This window comes from Tauraco erythrolophus, chromosome 1 (assembly GCF_009769465.1).
Source record: "Tauraco erythrolophus isolate bTauEry1 chromosome 1, bTauEry1.pri, whole genome shotgun sequence".
Taxonomy (NCBI): Eukaryota; Metazoa; Chordata; class Aves; order Musophagiformes; family Musophagidae; genus Tauraco; species Tauraco erythrolophus.
Window position 1 is genome coordinate 135,371,614 of NC_141465.1, and position 15,236 is coordinate 135,386,849.

Sequence of the window (15,236 nt, forward strand, 5' to 3'; positions counted from 1 at the left end):
CAGCGCTTTCACTCTGCAGCTTTCACCAAAGCAGTAGGATGCATCACCCAAGGAAAAGAAAAGCAGATGATACTCAAGCGTTGAAAATTACATCAGTAGTGGGGGAAAAAAAAAAGTGTACAAGAGCATCCCACTCCCCAGTCTGTCTTGCCCTCCTCCTGACCTCCAAATCCGTTACCAGCAGCAGAGAGGCAGGACTTTTATTAAAGGGATGGAAGAGAAGAGGGTATCGGTGTAGGCCTTCTGTTTCCCATTATATCAACATTTCTCCCCTTTCATAAACACATAGGATGGCAGCAGCTGTTAAAAGCAACTGCCTATTTAACTGTGCTTCACTGGAAATTTATTCTTCCCAAGTCTTTTATTCTCAAATCTGCATTAATCCAATACCCAAAGGGATGAGGTTGAAGGACGATGTGCGTATTTGGGCAGAGGAATTAGTAGCAATAAGCAAACACTGGGCAGGTTCAGCTCTGTGCTTGGCTGAAGCCTACAGCAAATATTTCAATTCCCCACAACATGTACCTCTGTACTGAGTTGCACAGAGCTTCCAAAAAGCTCTTTAGCACAGCAAACACCTAGACAGGTTTCTCCCAGATGATGCAGGACATATGAGCATCTGCCCCAGCTCAAGCCCCATCTTCTCCCTCCAGTTCCCCCTTTTCACCCAACCAAAGCACATTCTCTTCCCCAACATTCAGCAGCCCATCACTATTTTGAAGCCTTCCCATCCTAAGTCACCCCACAGCAGCAACCTATATATCAGCTTGTGTCCCACCATCTGCACAGCAGCACCTCCCACCCATTACATCTGGCAAGAACTGGGCTCACCATCACTGCATCTTTCCTCCTGCTGGCCAAAGCACCCTCACAGAGCACTTAAACCCACTCGCACATCTCTCCTGGACACTGATATACATCTCTGAGAAGGGCTACAGCTGCAGGACACCACTGTCTTACAGCATCTGTGCTCCAGTCGTGGCTTCGTGGGAAGTTCAATCTCTTCAGCACAGAGGTCTCTCTACTTTCTTTTATCCCTTCCCTGAAGGCTGCTATTCACAGCCATTTAAAATTAAAGCTGAAGTAGTGCCAAGTTTAAATTGGTCTTAGAAATATCTAATCCGCTGCAGAAAATAAAAGAGAGGACACCAACAGAAGGCTGTTTGCAAAGCCCCCAGCTCATCAGAAGTAACCAAACTGGGCCCTGTGGGAACACAACCTCTGAGTTTCCATCAACATCATGCACGATTATTTCCAGCTGTTCACAGTTTTGGTGGGAACAACTGACTGTGAGCTGGGATGGGGCCAAGCAGTAGTGACAAGGAGAAGGAGGTTGTGTCCCAAGTGATAGGACACATGCTGGGGAAGGCAGGACACCCAAACTGCTCTCAGGTCATTGCTGGCATGACTTCCACCTCTGTCCCTCTGCACAAGCTTGGCAAGGGAACATCATCACAAGCTAATCCTGCTCCTTTTATTTCCTCCATTTCATTAATTAACTCACACTGGTGCCAAGTTTCCTTCTCATCCAGATAAATTTTGTGGTCATTTTAGACCCACAATCATCCTTGATCAACTTCCACAAAGTCTACTTTTATGAGAGGCAGGAAGACTGCTCTTCTTTGTGGGGAAAAAAAAAAGCCTTCTCTGTTGGCCAATACACCCTCCCAGAGCATCCAGCCACCCAGCAAGGACATGCTGCAAAGTTCTTCTCCAACATTTTATGCTTTATCACAGCACAACTGTCCTTGAGTCTCTTCCAGGACACCTGGAAAATGAGGAATGGCGCTGGGAAAGTGGACACAGTGGATTGGGAGATGGCGAACTCAAACTCAAAAGTAAAGTAAATCACTCAAGTCCAACTGATGGGCAGCAAGGTCACGCTCGCTTCCCTCTGGGTGAGAAAAATAAAGTCTCCTCTGGAAAAGTACCCCAGTTTTTCACCATAGAATCATAGAATGGTTGGGTTGGAAGGGCCATAAAGACAACCAGTCTTATTGAGATTGGAGAGCGCTTCAGACACCAAAATAGACCAAGAATTAAAGCTTCCATGTTTATAATATAATTTCATTTCTATCATTCGCTTTCTTCAACCTTCACACACTTATGGTTCTAGACATGGGAAAGGACTAAATATCTAAGGAAACAGCAACACATCGAATTAATCTGTCTTAGCACAGCTACCAACAATGAAGTTTGCACTGGCAGGAGTAGAGGTTCCCATTGCCTCTTTAGAAAAAGAAGTTATCCTATTCAATTTTAGAAGTCTAATGCTAGCACTAACAGCACCATACCAGCTACTATGCAGAAAATTAACTCTATTCCAGGCAAAACCAGTACAGGGGACTCACAGTGGCAGCCCGGAAAGGCTCTCCTCTCATATCATAGAATCACAGAATGGTTTGGGTTGGAAGGGACCTCAAAGATCATCCAGTTCCAACCCCCTGCCATGGGCAGGGACACCTTCCACTACACCAGGTTGCCCAAAGCCTCATCCAACCTGGCCTTGAACACTCGCACGGACAGGGCATCCCGATGCGGTATTAAATCACATGTTGATTGAGCATCCAAATCTCATCTCTCACCCAATCTCCTTCTAACTGGTAAGGATTTTGCAAGGGTGGTTGCACACCACTGCCTTTAGACTGGAAGGGCATCGCCATACCCAAGTGCTCAGGGAAAAGCCTTGCTAAACCCAACTGATAGAGTTTCCAGTTCTTGTTAGCAAAGCACAGGGTTGGCTCCAAGGGACCACTGCCCCCTCCAAAAAGAAAAAAATCTCCTTTTTCCCCCCTTTTTCCATGTCTCCCACCCGTCTCCGTTCCTCCAGTTCAGTGCTGGCTGTTTATAGCCCGAAACACATTTTGCAGATGCTCTGCAGTAAAAACTTTTAACACCTATAAAGCATGATCAATCATAGGGCACGTTAATCACCCAGTCTGAGCCCATAATCCTAACTCAGGCACAACAGTCAATGGGTTTTGCAGACTTCCTCCCAGAGGCATTTTGCCTACATCAGGACTAAGCCACGGATTTAGCATTAGTCAAACACCCTCACCCTGAGAGTGTTAGGTTGCGGCAGGCAGCAAGTTATCAGACACGGTGGCTTTCCTGGGCTTTCAAGGACTTGGGATTTCCCATCCTTCAAACACTCATTACAGAAGTAGGAAACATCTTTCACATGGCTCAAGCAGGAATTTACAGAAGCCACAGTATCTGCAGTCAACAGCCAACTATTGATATTGAAGAATGGCTTTGGAAGAGAAACCCCAACCCAAACCCATTAAGGCTGAAAGTATTTATTGAATAGACTGTAATTTATAATGCTGCCCAGCATCCTGGCCTTTTGGTCATGAATACACCAACTTTCTGGGCTTGTACTTCCATGGTAGGATCTACAAGTCATCAGCAATGGTATTCTGCAGGCTCACCTGTCTAAGCAGGTGATGGCTTCAGCATCAGCCTTGCCCTGTGGTGGGTTCATCCGTTCTAGGATGTGGGTCTCACCAATAAGCGAGGTCCTGGCGGGTTAAGCTCAGTTTCTGAGGCTGGCACACCTCTCTGCTTGTGGTGGTTTTTGGACTGAGGGTCGAGACAAGAACCGAGAGGGAGCACCCACCAACCATGGTCCCGGGCAAAACATGACTCAGGCTTTCTTCATAAAACAAAACAATTTATTAACAGTTACTAAACAAAAGACAAAAGGGAACGAAACCGGTTACTTGAGAGGAGAAAAAAGAAAACAAGGCCAGATCTTAAAACAACAACCTCCCACCCCCCTATTTTCTTCCGTTCCTGGCTCTACCTCCCCCCCGGCGGCGCAGGGGGACAGGGAATGGGGAGTGCAGGTCAGTTCATCCATGATGTTACTGCCGCTCCTTTCTTAAAGGAGGAGGAGCCTTTACACCATTCTTCCCTTGCTTCGGTGGATCCCCTACTCATGAAGAAAAAAGTCCCCAAACTTTTCCAACGTGAGTCCTGCCCGCAGGATTGCCATCCTTCCCCATGGATTGTACCAGTTCGGGCTTTACCAGTCTCGGCCTCTTAGGGAGCTGCTGCCACTCGCGTCGGCGTGGGGCGTCCCACGGACTCCAGATGCCTCCACGACCTCGTCGTGCATTCCATGCCCCATTATTAACAGTACCTGGTCACGCATCCCCTGCTCCACGACCTCTCCTGGGCTCAGGCATCTCCTTCCCGACGTGGGTTTCTCCACGGGCCACGAGTGGGTCGCTGCTCTGCCGAGTGCACCCTGGCTGCAGGGGGGCCGCCTGCCATCTCACACCGATTGCAAGGGAAACCTCAGCTCCAGCACACCTCCTCCTGCTCCATCCTGACCGACCTGGTCGCTGTGGTTGTTTTCTCTTAGATCTTAATCTCCTCTAGAGGAGCTCGGCCCGGCGGGCACCCCGGGAGCGGGCGCTTCCCCAGCGCCCCCCCCCCGCAATGCGGCTCCCCCGGCGCCATCTTGAGCACATGGCGCCGGCCCGGGCAGCCGCCCAGCCGGGAGCCGGGAGCGAGGGCAGCGCCCTCCTGCTCTCTCCTCGCTCCTGAGCAAAGAGCCCTTTCCCGCCCCTTTGTCCCAACTTAAATAGGGCCATTCGCAGAGGCGCCAGTTTGGCTCAACCTCCCCCGGGGGGGGATGGGACTCAGATCTGGTGGCACAGGGAGCAAATCCCCTCCCCTGCCACCAGAACACCCCCACACATCAAACTATCACACTGCTCCTTGCCAGTCTACCATGAGACTCCTGTCCAGCCTAAAAGAGGTCTTGTACTTTCATGAAGACCAAAACATGCCCTTCCCAGATAGACCCAGTAACACTCCTTGCAAAGTCTGTTCTGATGGCACCACACACAGCAAATGCAATTCCTGCCTGGCTCAGCTGACCACAGACCTGCTTTGGGGAATACGCAATGAAGAAACAACGAGATAGAGGAGAGAAAAACCACATTATAATATGACAGCACGATGTCCTGTTTAAATTCAGTTCAGCCTTGAAGGCTGGCTGAAGTCACACTTCAGACAAGATCTTCTTTGACAAATGGCCTTGGGAGAAATTGGGAGAGATCCTGCCTTTTCATCTTCCCCACTGGGGAAGGAAATTTCCACCACTTTTTGAGCTTTGAGTGCATTTCAAGCATTCAAACGTCACTGAGCAAGACAACACTTGAATAGCACCCATGCTCCCAGGAGAACTACCTGTAATCCCAGACACAACAAGAGGTCTGCACTTTTCCCTGGCTCCCAGAGCCAAGAGAAAACCAATTTCATGAGGGAGCAAGGCTGCAAACACGGACAGCACAACTCCTGCAAGGAAGCACAACCACAATGACAACAAGCCTGAGGGAGTTGGGCAAAGCCTGCAGCAGGAGACTGAGCCTGGGCAAGGCGAGGTCATCTCAAACTCATCCACCCTGTGTCATCTCACAGCCTCTCTGTAAAACAAAGGGCTCAAGAGGGAATCTAAAGGATGTCGAAGTCATGTGTAAAGCCCTGAAAACAGAGTAGTTTTGCTTATGATCCCAAGTATCGGGGAAAACTAAAAAAATAAGGAAAAATATTTAACCCAACAATCGGATTTTTCTGCATTTAGCCCATCACTCCAACAAAATTGGACGCATCCATTAGTGGAGATTCAGCTCAGAATCACTGGTCACATCCAGTGTGCAGCGTCCAACACCTTAGTGCCCAACTTCACATCAAACAGGCTTGAAAAAGCCTCTTTCCATCAAAAACACCCTCGTGTCCTCAGGCTTACGGTCATTAACAAATTGAAACCGCATGGAAAAAAGCAAATTCACCCATCTTCTAATTGTGGTTTTCAGCAAAGCAAGCAATTTCTGTGACCAGTGACCTTTGGCCGCCTGGGGATTAGCACTGAAGACCCAGTAAAGTCCCAGCTCCAAAGCCTACAGTCACACGGATATATCACGCCAGTGGGGCTTAGATCATCTGTTCAGGTCACTTAACAGCTCTTGCCAAGCAGGAATTACAAGAGTATTTCACTATAAAGTGAATTAATACACATATATCAGACACAGCACAGAAATCCATTATGTCGATGGATCACAGCTCCTCATTTGTCTTTTCACAAAAGGACCCAAAAAAAGCCATTAGAAGCCTCAGTTCAAGGCCACGTGATGTTTTTAACCAGATGGACCATCTTGAATCATTCATGTTTCACTTTAAGGGAATAAATTTTAACAGCAAATGCCCAATTCATTAGGAAGACTTTGGTACCTCATTTATACTGGCTTGCAGCAACATGAGCAGCAATAGATACTTGAGAGGCATAACAAGTATTAGATATTCCCCCCATCTCTCCTCCTGTATCACAGTTCAGACACCTTGGATTTATTTAAACAGAGGATTAGCAGCTGCATGATACAAGAACAGGACCTCCAAAAGGGAGATGAGGGTGGTGAGGCACTGGAACAGGTTGCCCAGAGAAGTTGTGGCTGCCCCATCCCTGGAAGTGTTCAAGGCCAGGTTGGATGAGGCTTTGGGCAACCTGGTGTAGTGGAAGGTGTCCCTGCCCATGGCAGGGGCGTTGGAACTAGATGATCTTTGAGGTCCCTTCCAACCCAAACCATTCTGTGATTCTATGGAAGACGAGTGGTGATGCAGCTCCTCCAACAATGCTGCTGCTTTCTAGAGAGCATATTCAGCTGCCCCATGGGCTACAGCAAACCCACCACTTTCACCTCTCATACCACATGTCAACCAGGGCATCTTCATAAAGCACTCATTTAAATCATAAAAGTCAATTTAGGTTTTAATCTCCATTTCAGCAGCTCTCCAATTTCCCTGCTAAATGAACACCAGTGATGTTTAAGTGAAGCTGCTTGCACAAAGGACAGGGAGATACATCCAGCTCTGGGCATTTCTGTATTTCTCCCCTGCTCTTACACACACCCCAGAGCGCCCATCTCTTTGCTGTGACCATATGACCATAACAAGAGCATGCTTTGACAGCTCAGCAGCAGCTGACACATGCCATAACACGCAGCATTTATAACATACCAGCTGTACTGGTGTTGCCACCCTCTATACCACAGCAGTAGTATTGGGAGCAGAAACTGGGGCTAGCTGTGCTCCTTGCTTGGTTTCTTTAACTGCTCTGTGCAACCACTTGCTGGGTGGTAGGAAGAGGCAGAGGGATGCATCAGCTGAAGTATCTTCTGCCTTCAACACATCTGTAGATGCTCAATGGACTAAGAGAGCACCTTTGTATTATCCAGGTTTTTTTTTTAAAAAGCTACAAAGCAAACGTGTTTGGTGAGCCTTGCACTGCAGTATCCCAAATAGGACATGTTGCATCAGGAGGCAATAGATCCACCAAGCCTTTTCCTCTCCAAGTACCAAAATCTGGATGATTGTCATGGAAACACTGGCATAGTCATAAACTATATAAATTCCAAGGAGGAATTCAGAGAGAGAAACCTCAAGGAAAATGAACAAGGTGAACATCTCTCAATCTAAAGCAGAGCACCTGAGGTCATTTTTGGTTGCTGTGTTGGCAACAGCCACAACTTCCAAGTCTCAGATCAGCTTTCCCAGCACAGGGCACAAGGCGGTGAGCCTCTCATCTCTTCCATCAGTCACCCCTGGAAACTCTCAAACTCTGGCCTCGTCTCTCTCAAGAAGCTGACTCCAATAATAGATCAGAAATCAGTGCCCTCACAGCCAACTATCTGAGCCTTCGAAGCCCTCTCCTTCAGCAGCATTTATCTCCAAAAGCTTCAAGGCATCAAACGTGTCTGCTCTCAGCCTTTCTTCTCCCCCAAGCTGAGCACGGCAAGTTTGAAGTCATCGCTTTCCGAAAACTTTCTAGGAAAGGCTTGGCTAAACCCCCTGATAATGTGTAATGGGTTTCCTGGGAAGTACAGGCAGCCTAGACTTCTGTCTGGAAGCCAAAGATAAAGGAGAAAAAAAAATATTAAAAAAATAAAATAGAAGAGCCATCTCCTCAGGCTGCTGCTGCTGGAGTAGGGACAAAAGAACATGGAGATTTCTTAAATATCAGAAACAACACAAGTCCAGTTTTGTACTGGCTTATCTAGGGATCTTTAAAGGGTTGAAAGGTCCCTTTTATCCGTATATCCTTCCCTAACTTTAAGGAGCTGTCTTTCTTCTCCCATCCCCTCCTCTACAGCCCAAAACCTTTTTCCTGCACAGACAGCACTTGGCCATCAGTCCTCAGGTCTACTTGCCTACTCAGACTACAGACACTAATTATGCAGCCCTGATTAAGCTGTTAATTCAAGGTTGGTTTTCACTGCAACCCAGGATGAAAGATGGAGGTGATAAAGGTCCATCTCTGCCATCATCTTTTGGTTTGCCAGTCTGTGGTTTTGGAGCTTCACCAGCCACTCATGGACTTTCTGGTGCAACTTAAGTGGGTTTCTTTATGCAAACAACCTACTGACAGTTATTGAGTTCACCTTCCCCAGTTACACTCCAAGGCAAGACGATGCTCACAGTGGCTTCAAGGAGGACAGGAGAAGCAGCATCTGCTGTATCTGAAAAGGTCCAAGAGCAAAGGGGAGGAAGGAAGGTTGATGGGCTCCAGTGATGTAATTTTTCACCCAGACAATTAGTACGATGCATAAAGAAAAAAAAACAGTTGGAGGGAGCACATCTGGCAGCTCTAACAAGGAAATGCTGCAAACTCAATCAACTCCCGGAGGCATGTAACATTGGAAAAGTCACAAGGCACTTTTGTGTATCTGAGGGGGGCTGGCCTGGCCATTTATCACAGGGAGCTCATGCATGGATCGCTTCAAAGTTTCTGAATAAAGTAGTGAAGACAAAGTACTAGAAATTCTGTAAGTCGTTGCCATATGAGCTCATTAATCACCTACAAAAAGGTCAGCCCTGCTCAGGGGCCACTTACTATATTACCCAGAGCCTGAACTTGCAGGCAGACAGGTTAAAGCTGCAGAGAACATCATCACAACCCACCAAGTTAGCTGTGATTCCTGGTGGCATGGGCCACAGTGTCACAGGAGATACTCATCCTCACCTCCAAACCAATGGGCAGCCAGTGCCATCTGGAAGCCCCTAACTGCATTCACAGGTACAGGGGAGAAGTGTCCATGTTAGGATGATGCCTGGGATTCAAAATTCATCAATGGTGGCCACCACCAAGTCATCTTAGAATCATAGAATGGGTTGGGTTGGAAGGGACCTCAAAGATCATTCAGTTCCAACCCCCCTGCCATGGGCAGGGACACCCTCCACTACACCAGGTTGCTCAAAGTCCCATCCAACCTGGCCTGGAACATTTCCAGGGATGGGGCAGCCACAACTTCTCTGGGCATCTTACAGCAGCTTGACTTCCGTGCCTCAGTTTACCCAGCTACTCAAGCTGGCGGAGGGATTTATGCCACTTCACACACTAAGTAGAGCGGGTTGTGTTGATTACAGGCTTTGGTATTTTGCCTGAATAGCAGCAATCCCATTTATTAACGCTGGAACATTATACTGGGGAGGGAAGGGAGCTACCTGGAGAGCGCTGAGCAAGAACTGGTTGGCTTGGGAAGTTCTCAGTTCCCTCTCACTTCACATGCGCCCATCTGCTGCAGAGGCCTCAGGTCAGGAAGGCTGAGGCACTCTGCCAAGCCCTGTTCAAGTTTTTATTGCACTAAACCAGAGCAGCCCCAGGAAGGTGTTCATAACACTTCTCGCTATTTTCCCCAGCAAAGGTATAAACGTCTGTTTGTCAAGAGAGATGGTGAATGAAGCAACACTCCTGGCCTGAGGTGCTTCCAAGGAGCCTGTAACATCTAGCTAGTGCTGCTCTTTTATTGATCAAGCAACAAAGACCCTCAAACTGTGATCCATCAGCGCATAACGTGGCAGCTCCCAAACTCCACAAACCACGGAGCATCTGCTGCTGGATTAAGCTGGATTCTGAACAAACTGTGTTTTGAAGCAATGTTTTATCCAAAATCCAACCCTGAAAACTCATGTTTCATTGACCATCGATCCTGATCATCCTCAAAGCTTTCAAAGAAATCCACTCCTCAGCTTGGATGTGCATCTCGTTAGCTCCAGTTTCACCATCTTTCCAGGTTCTTAACAAGGGTTTGTTTTATTAGATGCTCAGGTTAACACCTGTGAGATCAGAGCATTCAGAAAGCAGTGGGATTTCTGTATGTAGAAGACTTCATCACTAATACTGCTCCTTTCACTCACAACCTCTCAAGGGTGTCTACAAGATAAATATGAGGAAGAAAAGAGATTTTACAAGTACCATGAAGTGCACTATTCACAGAAAGGTGATGAAGGGACCCCAGTTCAAATGTTGCAGATGACATTGAAGAGCAGAAAAATCACAGGGATCTTGCCATTTGAGTCATCTGGGATCCAAAGCTGCCAATTTTGGGTTCATTCCTACGTGATGACCTTTCCCACCACATGTGACCAAACCAGGCACCCATCCTTGCCTGTTCTTGGCAATTTTCTGGAGGAAAAGATAGTTTTGTAGATATGGGAAGCTTCCAAGGGAAATGGGGGAGACAAGAAGAGCTCTCAGTTATGTTTTGTCTGCCTCAATTTGTATCTCAGAAGGGTTTGTGGTTGGGAAGCACGGTATCAGCTGTGCCTGATAAGCAGAGAAGCCAAAGCCCTTTGCAAATGGTGATAGCATTTTATCCTATTTGACAGGGAATTAAATAAGATAAATAAAATAAAGATACTAAGATTTTTCAGTACACAGTAACTGGAAAAAACTCAACCACCACCAAACCAACAGTGAGCCAATAAGAGTGGCTTCTTCTGTTTGTTGGATAGATTAAAAAAAAATTACCGTTGCAATTTTCTTCTGCAGAATATCTCTTTCCCCACTCTTAGGATGATTTCCCAGGTGGGATATTTTCTGTGTACAGACAACATGGTTTTGGAAGCAATAAAAAAACCCCAACAACATGAACAAAACCAGCTGATAGATTTAACTTCATGTTTATATAATGCAACCCATCAACATCTCCCATGTGGATACTGATCCTGCGACATCTCTGGATGGATTTGAAAAGATGCTTCAGCCAGCCTTGGCCTCTACCCCAGGAGCAAGAGCTATTCTGGTGTTGTAACACCCAGCAGCAGTTCATTTCGGGTGAATTACACAAGCTGGGCACAGGGCATTGTGTTTATACACTGCAATTAGCCACGCTGCTTTCTCTGAGTTTAATTGCTGGCAACCCATCAACAGGATCGTGGTATCTGGGAGCTACCTTGGAAGCTGCCATCTGAACTTCAGACCTTTAAAAGCACCCATGGCAACTACGAGCCAAAGCTTATTTACCCACAGTTTCTTCATAAGAACTTCCCTGGTTGAATATCTGATGTACGAGCTGTAGTTACATCAAAAATTGCTTCCTCACACCAGCTACAGAGATTATAACAATTTGAACCTCAGCAAGACTTTCATGCCTTTCATTAAAAAACATTGAATGTTTAAAAAAACATGAAAGGGGATCTTGCCATTAAAGCTGAAGGCACACAATAGAAAAAGGAATTTTGCAGCTGTTCAAAGTTTAAAAAGAAGACCAAGTGTGCAAGTCAAGTGCCTTCAGCCCCTCTCCTCCATTTTCAGAAGGTCAGAGGAAAGACAGACACACAATTCTAGCAAGCAGTCTCCAAAAAAATCTTAGAATGCAAGCTTACAATTAAAATTATCATTTTCATGTAAATTTTTAATGTGCAGTAAAAAGCCCGATCTGCATACATTTGGGGGAAAAGGAGAAGAATTGTTAAAACTCTGGTTGTTGAGCTACAGCACAATTCAGAAAACAAACATGGACAAGGGCATGGAGTGATAGGACAAGGGGCAATGGCTTTAAACTGAAAGAGGGGAGATTTTGATGGGATCTGAGGAAGAAATTCTTGACTGTGAAGGTGGTGAGGCACTGGCACAGGTTTACCAGAGAAGTTGTGGCTGCCCCATCCCTGGAAGTGTTCAAGGCCAGCTTGGATGGGGCTTTGAACAATCTGACCTAGGGGAAGGTGTCCCTGTCTGTGGCAGGGGGGTTGGAACTAGATGATCTTTGAGGTCCCTTCCAACCCAAACCATTCTATGATTCTCTGCAGTATTCAAGCACATGCAGAGAGACCTGTCCAACAGAAGACAATTGGTCTTCATTTGCACTTTTTCCTCCAAATGCAATGCTACAATCTCTCATTCCAGCACTAACACCTGCAAGGTGCTTTATCGACAAGAAGATGGAAACAGATTCTTCATACCTCAGTTTTGCATAGCCTGTAGCCAGTTTTAGACTTCCTTCTCTTGCTCCCACAAGAGCTAAGTTTTCTTCATTTCAGCATTCAACAAACTGGAAGTTGAGGCCTCATGTAGACCTTATAAGACCATCTGAGAGACCGCACATATTTTTAAGCCCTGCACAGGTACTTCAAAACAAATTCCTTTCTAGCACTAGAAAAACAATTGCAATTCCAAGCAGAATTGGAAGGCTGCCACTGATATTTTTTTGGTTAAACAAATCAGTGCAAGCAGAGCGAGTTTTTGCTGAAAAAATTAAGTCAATGGTAGTTTTTCTACGGATTTTTTCTTAAGAAGCATAATGCTTTGGTTCATAAGGCATAAGGAATAAGGCATTTTGAGTATTTAAGTTGATACAAACACACATGCCAAGACATTATTATATATATTCAGGTTGGATATTAGGAAAAAATTTTTTACCATAAGAGTTGTAGAACACTGGAACAGGTTGCCCAGAGAGGTGGTGGATGCTCCATCCCTGGAGACGTTCAAGGCCAGGTTGGACGAGGCCCTGAGCAACCTGATCTAGTTGGAGATATCCCTGTTCCTTGCAGGGGGGTTGGACTAGATGACCTTTGAAGGTCCCTTCCAGCCCTAACCATTCTATGATTCTATGATTACATCCCACTGTTTTCCTGACAAAGTCTTAAAAATCCCAAGTACACCCTCTTCTACGGATCTGCCCGGGTGTTGGTTCAAAGGAAACTTCTGCTGGCTCAGAAGTGGTCACTCAGATTAAGCCAGCCAGACTGAACGAGGAGGAAAAACAGCACAAACATTTTTACTTTGCAAAAGGAAATTTGTTTTACGCTGCGCAAACACAAGCCACGACTTTTCAATTCACATGGGAGCTCCGGCCAAGCTGCAGCACCAACAATCGATGCAATTCAGAACCAGGAGCGTTTTTGGCACGAGATCTGCCCGCCGAGATGTGTTTTCTCCTTAACAGCCTCTTTTCCAGAAGAAAAGCACTCCACAGCCAGGAATATCCCTGCTTATAGACTTAAAAACAAAACAGAGCGGCTAACTGTCGCCGGAGCAAAACCAAGCAAAAAAAAAAGCAGCAAAAGGATCTCCTGGGATTGTTGCCAGGAGAAGTGAAATTTAAGTTTTTTTTGTTGTTTTTATTTCTTTAAGAATTAAGGACACTAAAAAAATATCATGGGGAGGGAGAAGTCACCTCTAACAGCTCCCCTGTTTTTCCCCAGCTAGTTCTCACCTCCTGCTGCATTTCCCTACTTATGAGCTTATTTTCACATGCACAGAAGCTCGGGACCACACAGAAATACAGGTCCTACATATTCAGCCAAAGAAGCACCAGCACACCAACAAAATACAGAGCAAGGAGCAAAACAGAAGTCTCCTCCAGTACCAAAAAGGAAAATACGGACGGATTTGGCCAAACCCAGACCACTCAATCCCTCTGGGAACCACAACTAGCTAACCGTACCCATCTGCTACGTCAACCACGTGGTGAGGACTTCTCGCAGACCTCCAAGCCCTGGGGCCAGTGGTTTGCATGGTCTATCCAAGCCAACAACAAACCCAAATATCCAGCGCTTTCAACCATGACCCACACCCATCTGCAAACCAACGTCAGGCTGCAAACCAATGTTTATAGGCTGCCCAGGGAGGTGGTTGAGTCCCCATCCCTGGATGTGTTTAAGAATAGGGTGGATGATCTACTTAGGGGTATGGTTTAATGGGGATTAGGGACGGTTGGACTCGATCTCTAAGGTCTTTTCCAACCTAGAAATCTATGAATCTATGAGTCAACGGGAAGAAGCGACGTGGTCACCTACTCACCTTGGTGGTGTCATCATGTGACCGCTGGTACCGTTTCCAGCGGCAGCCGTAGATCCCCGTCAGACAGGACAAACATAGCTGCGGCTCGTAGTACTGCAGTGGTTGGTGTTTAACCATGCTCCTTCCAGCCCCTCAGGAGGGAGGTATCAGAAATCCATCAGGTCTTGGGAGCACCCTTCAGCAAGAGGAGAAAAGAAGAAAGGAAAGGGTCGGGGGGGGGAAGGAAATTAAAAATTCCAAGCACTATTTCAATATCTTAACAAGCAATTTAATAATTAACCATGTCCTCTGGCTATTAAGAGTAGGAATGATAATCAGATCTATCCCCAGCCCTGCCAACATCTCCAGCTTGTTACTGAACAAGACAGAGAAGTTTAATTAGTTTGCAAGTTTTATTTCCTTGTGCAGTTTCTCCCACACCACTAAAAGCAAATGTATTCACAGGAGTTATCAGTAAGAAAAGCCACACAGGGACAAGAGCAGCAGACAGATTATTTGGAGCCCAGATGATTTGATTTTTATGAATGATTGAAACGCAATCAAAATACCCTCTGCAAGCACAACCTTAAAATTGATTCAGAGACCTCTGCAAAGTTGAAACCCAGCCAAGCTAAATCAGTTTATCTTGAGCATCCTATGGAGCCTGCAAAACAGTCCCAGACGAGGAGCTAAGGCTTCCATGCGTGCTGGAAGAGGCAGACATTCCCCTCTCCCTTTACATGCATCTCCAACGAGCATTCCCAGAGATGGAGAGCTGGTTACAGCCTTCACCCAGGAGAAGGATCCCTTCTCCACCAAGCAGCATTCACTCCCAAAGGACCCGATCAGCTCTGATACAACTGCTCTACTTGCCATGTGTGGTAACATCACTGCTTCAAGGGGAAGTACTCCGCTCCATCGATTACATGCTTTGTGCGTCACAGGGCTTTCATTTTTTTTTTTTTTCAAAAAATATATTTAGACGCTCGCTTTTGTCTCCAGTGAGATTCATATCAAGAACAGACCAAGTAATCATACCCTCTTACTAATTCATAGAGCCAACGTTCAGCGATGGGAGCCTCAAAGCAAACATTTGCCCATCTGGTGACATCACGCTGCTCTCAGCTGTACTTAACCCTCATCGGGGGTTTTCCACAGGTTCCTG

General features: G+C 46.3%; 1 protein-coding gene across 2 annotated transcripts in view; it reads right to left on the reverse strand.

Moving 5' to 3' along the window:
* The window catches only part of GDPD5 (glycerophosphodiester phosphodiesterase domain containing 5), a 121,774-nt gene extending 107,565 nt beyond the window's left edge, over positions 1–14,209 (reverse strand). For both annotated transcript variants that reach the window (XM_086615086.1, XM_086615095.1), the window contains exon 1: positions 14,093–14,209. In XM_086615086.1, coding sequence (XP_086471212.1) covers positions 14,093–14,209 — 117 coding nt within the window. The remainder of the gene's footprint in view (positions 1–14,092) is intronic.
* Positions 14,210–15,236: the final 1,027 nt, after the last annotated feature.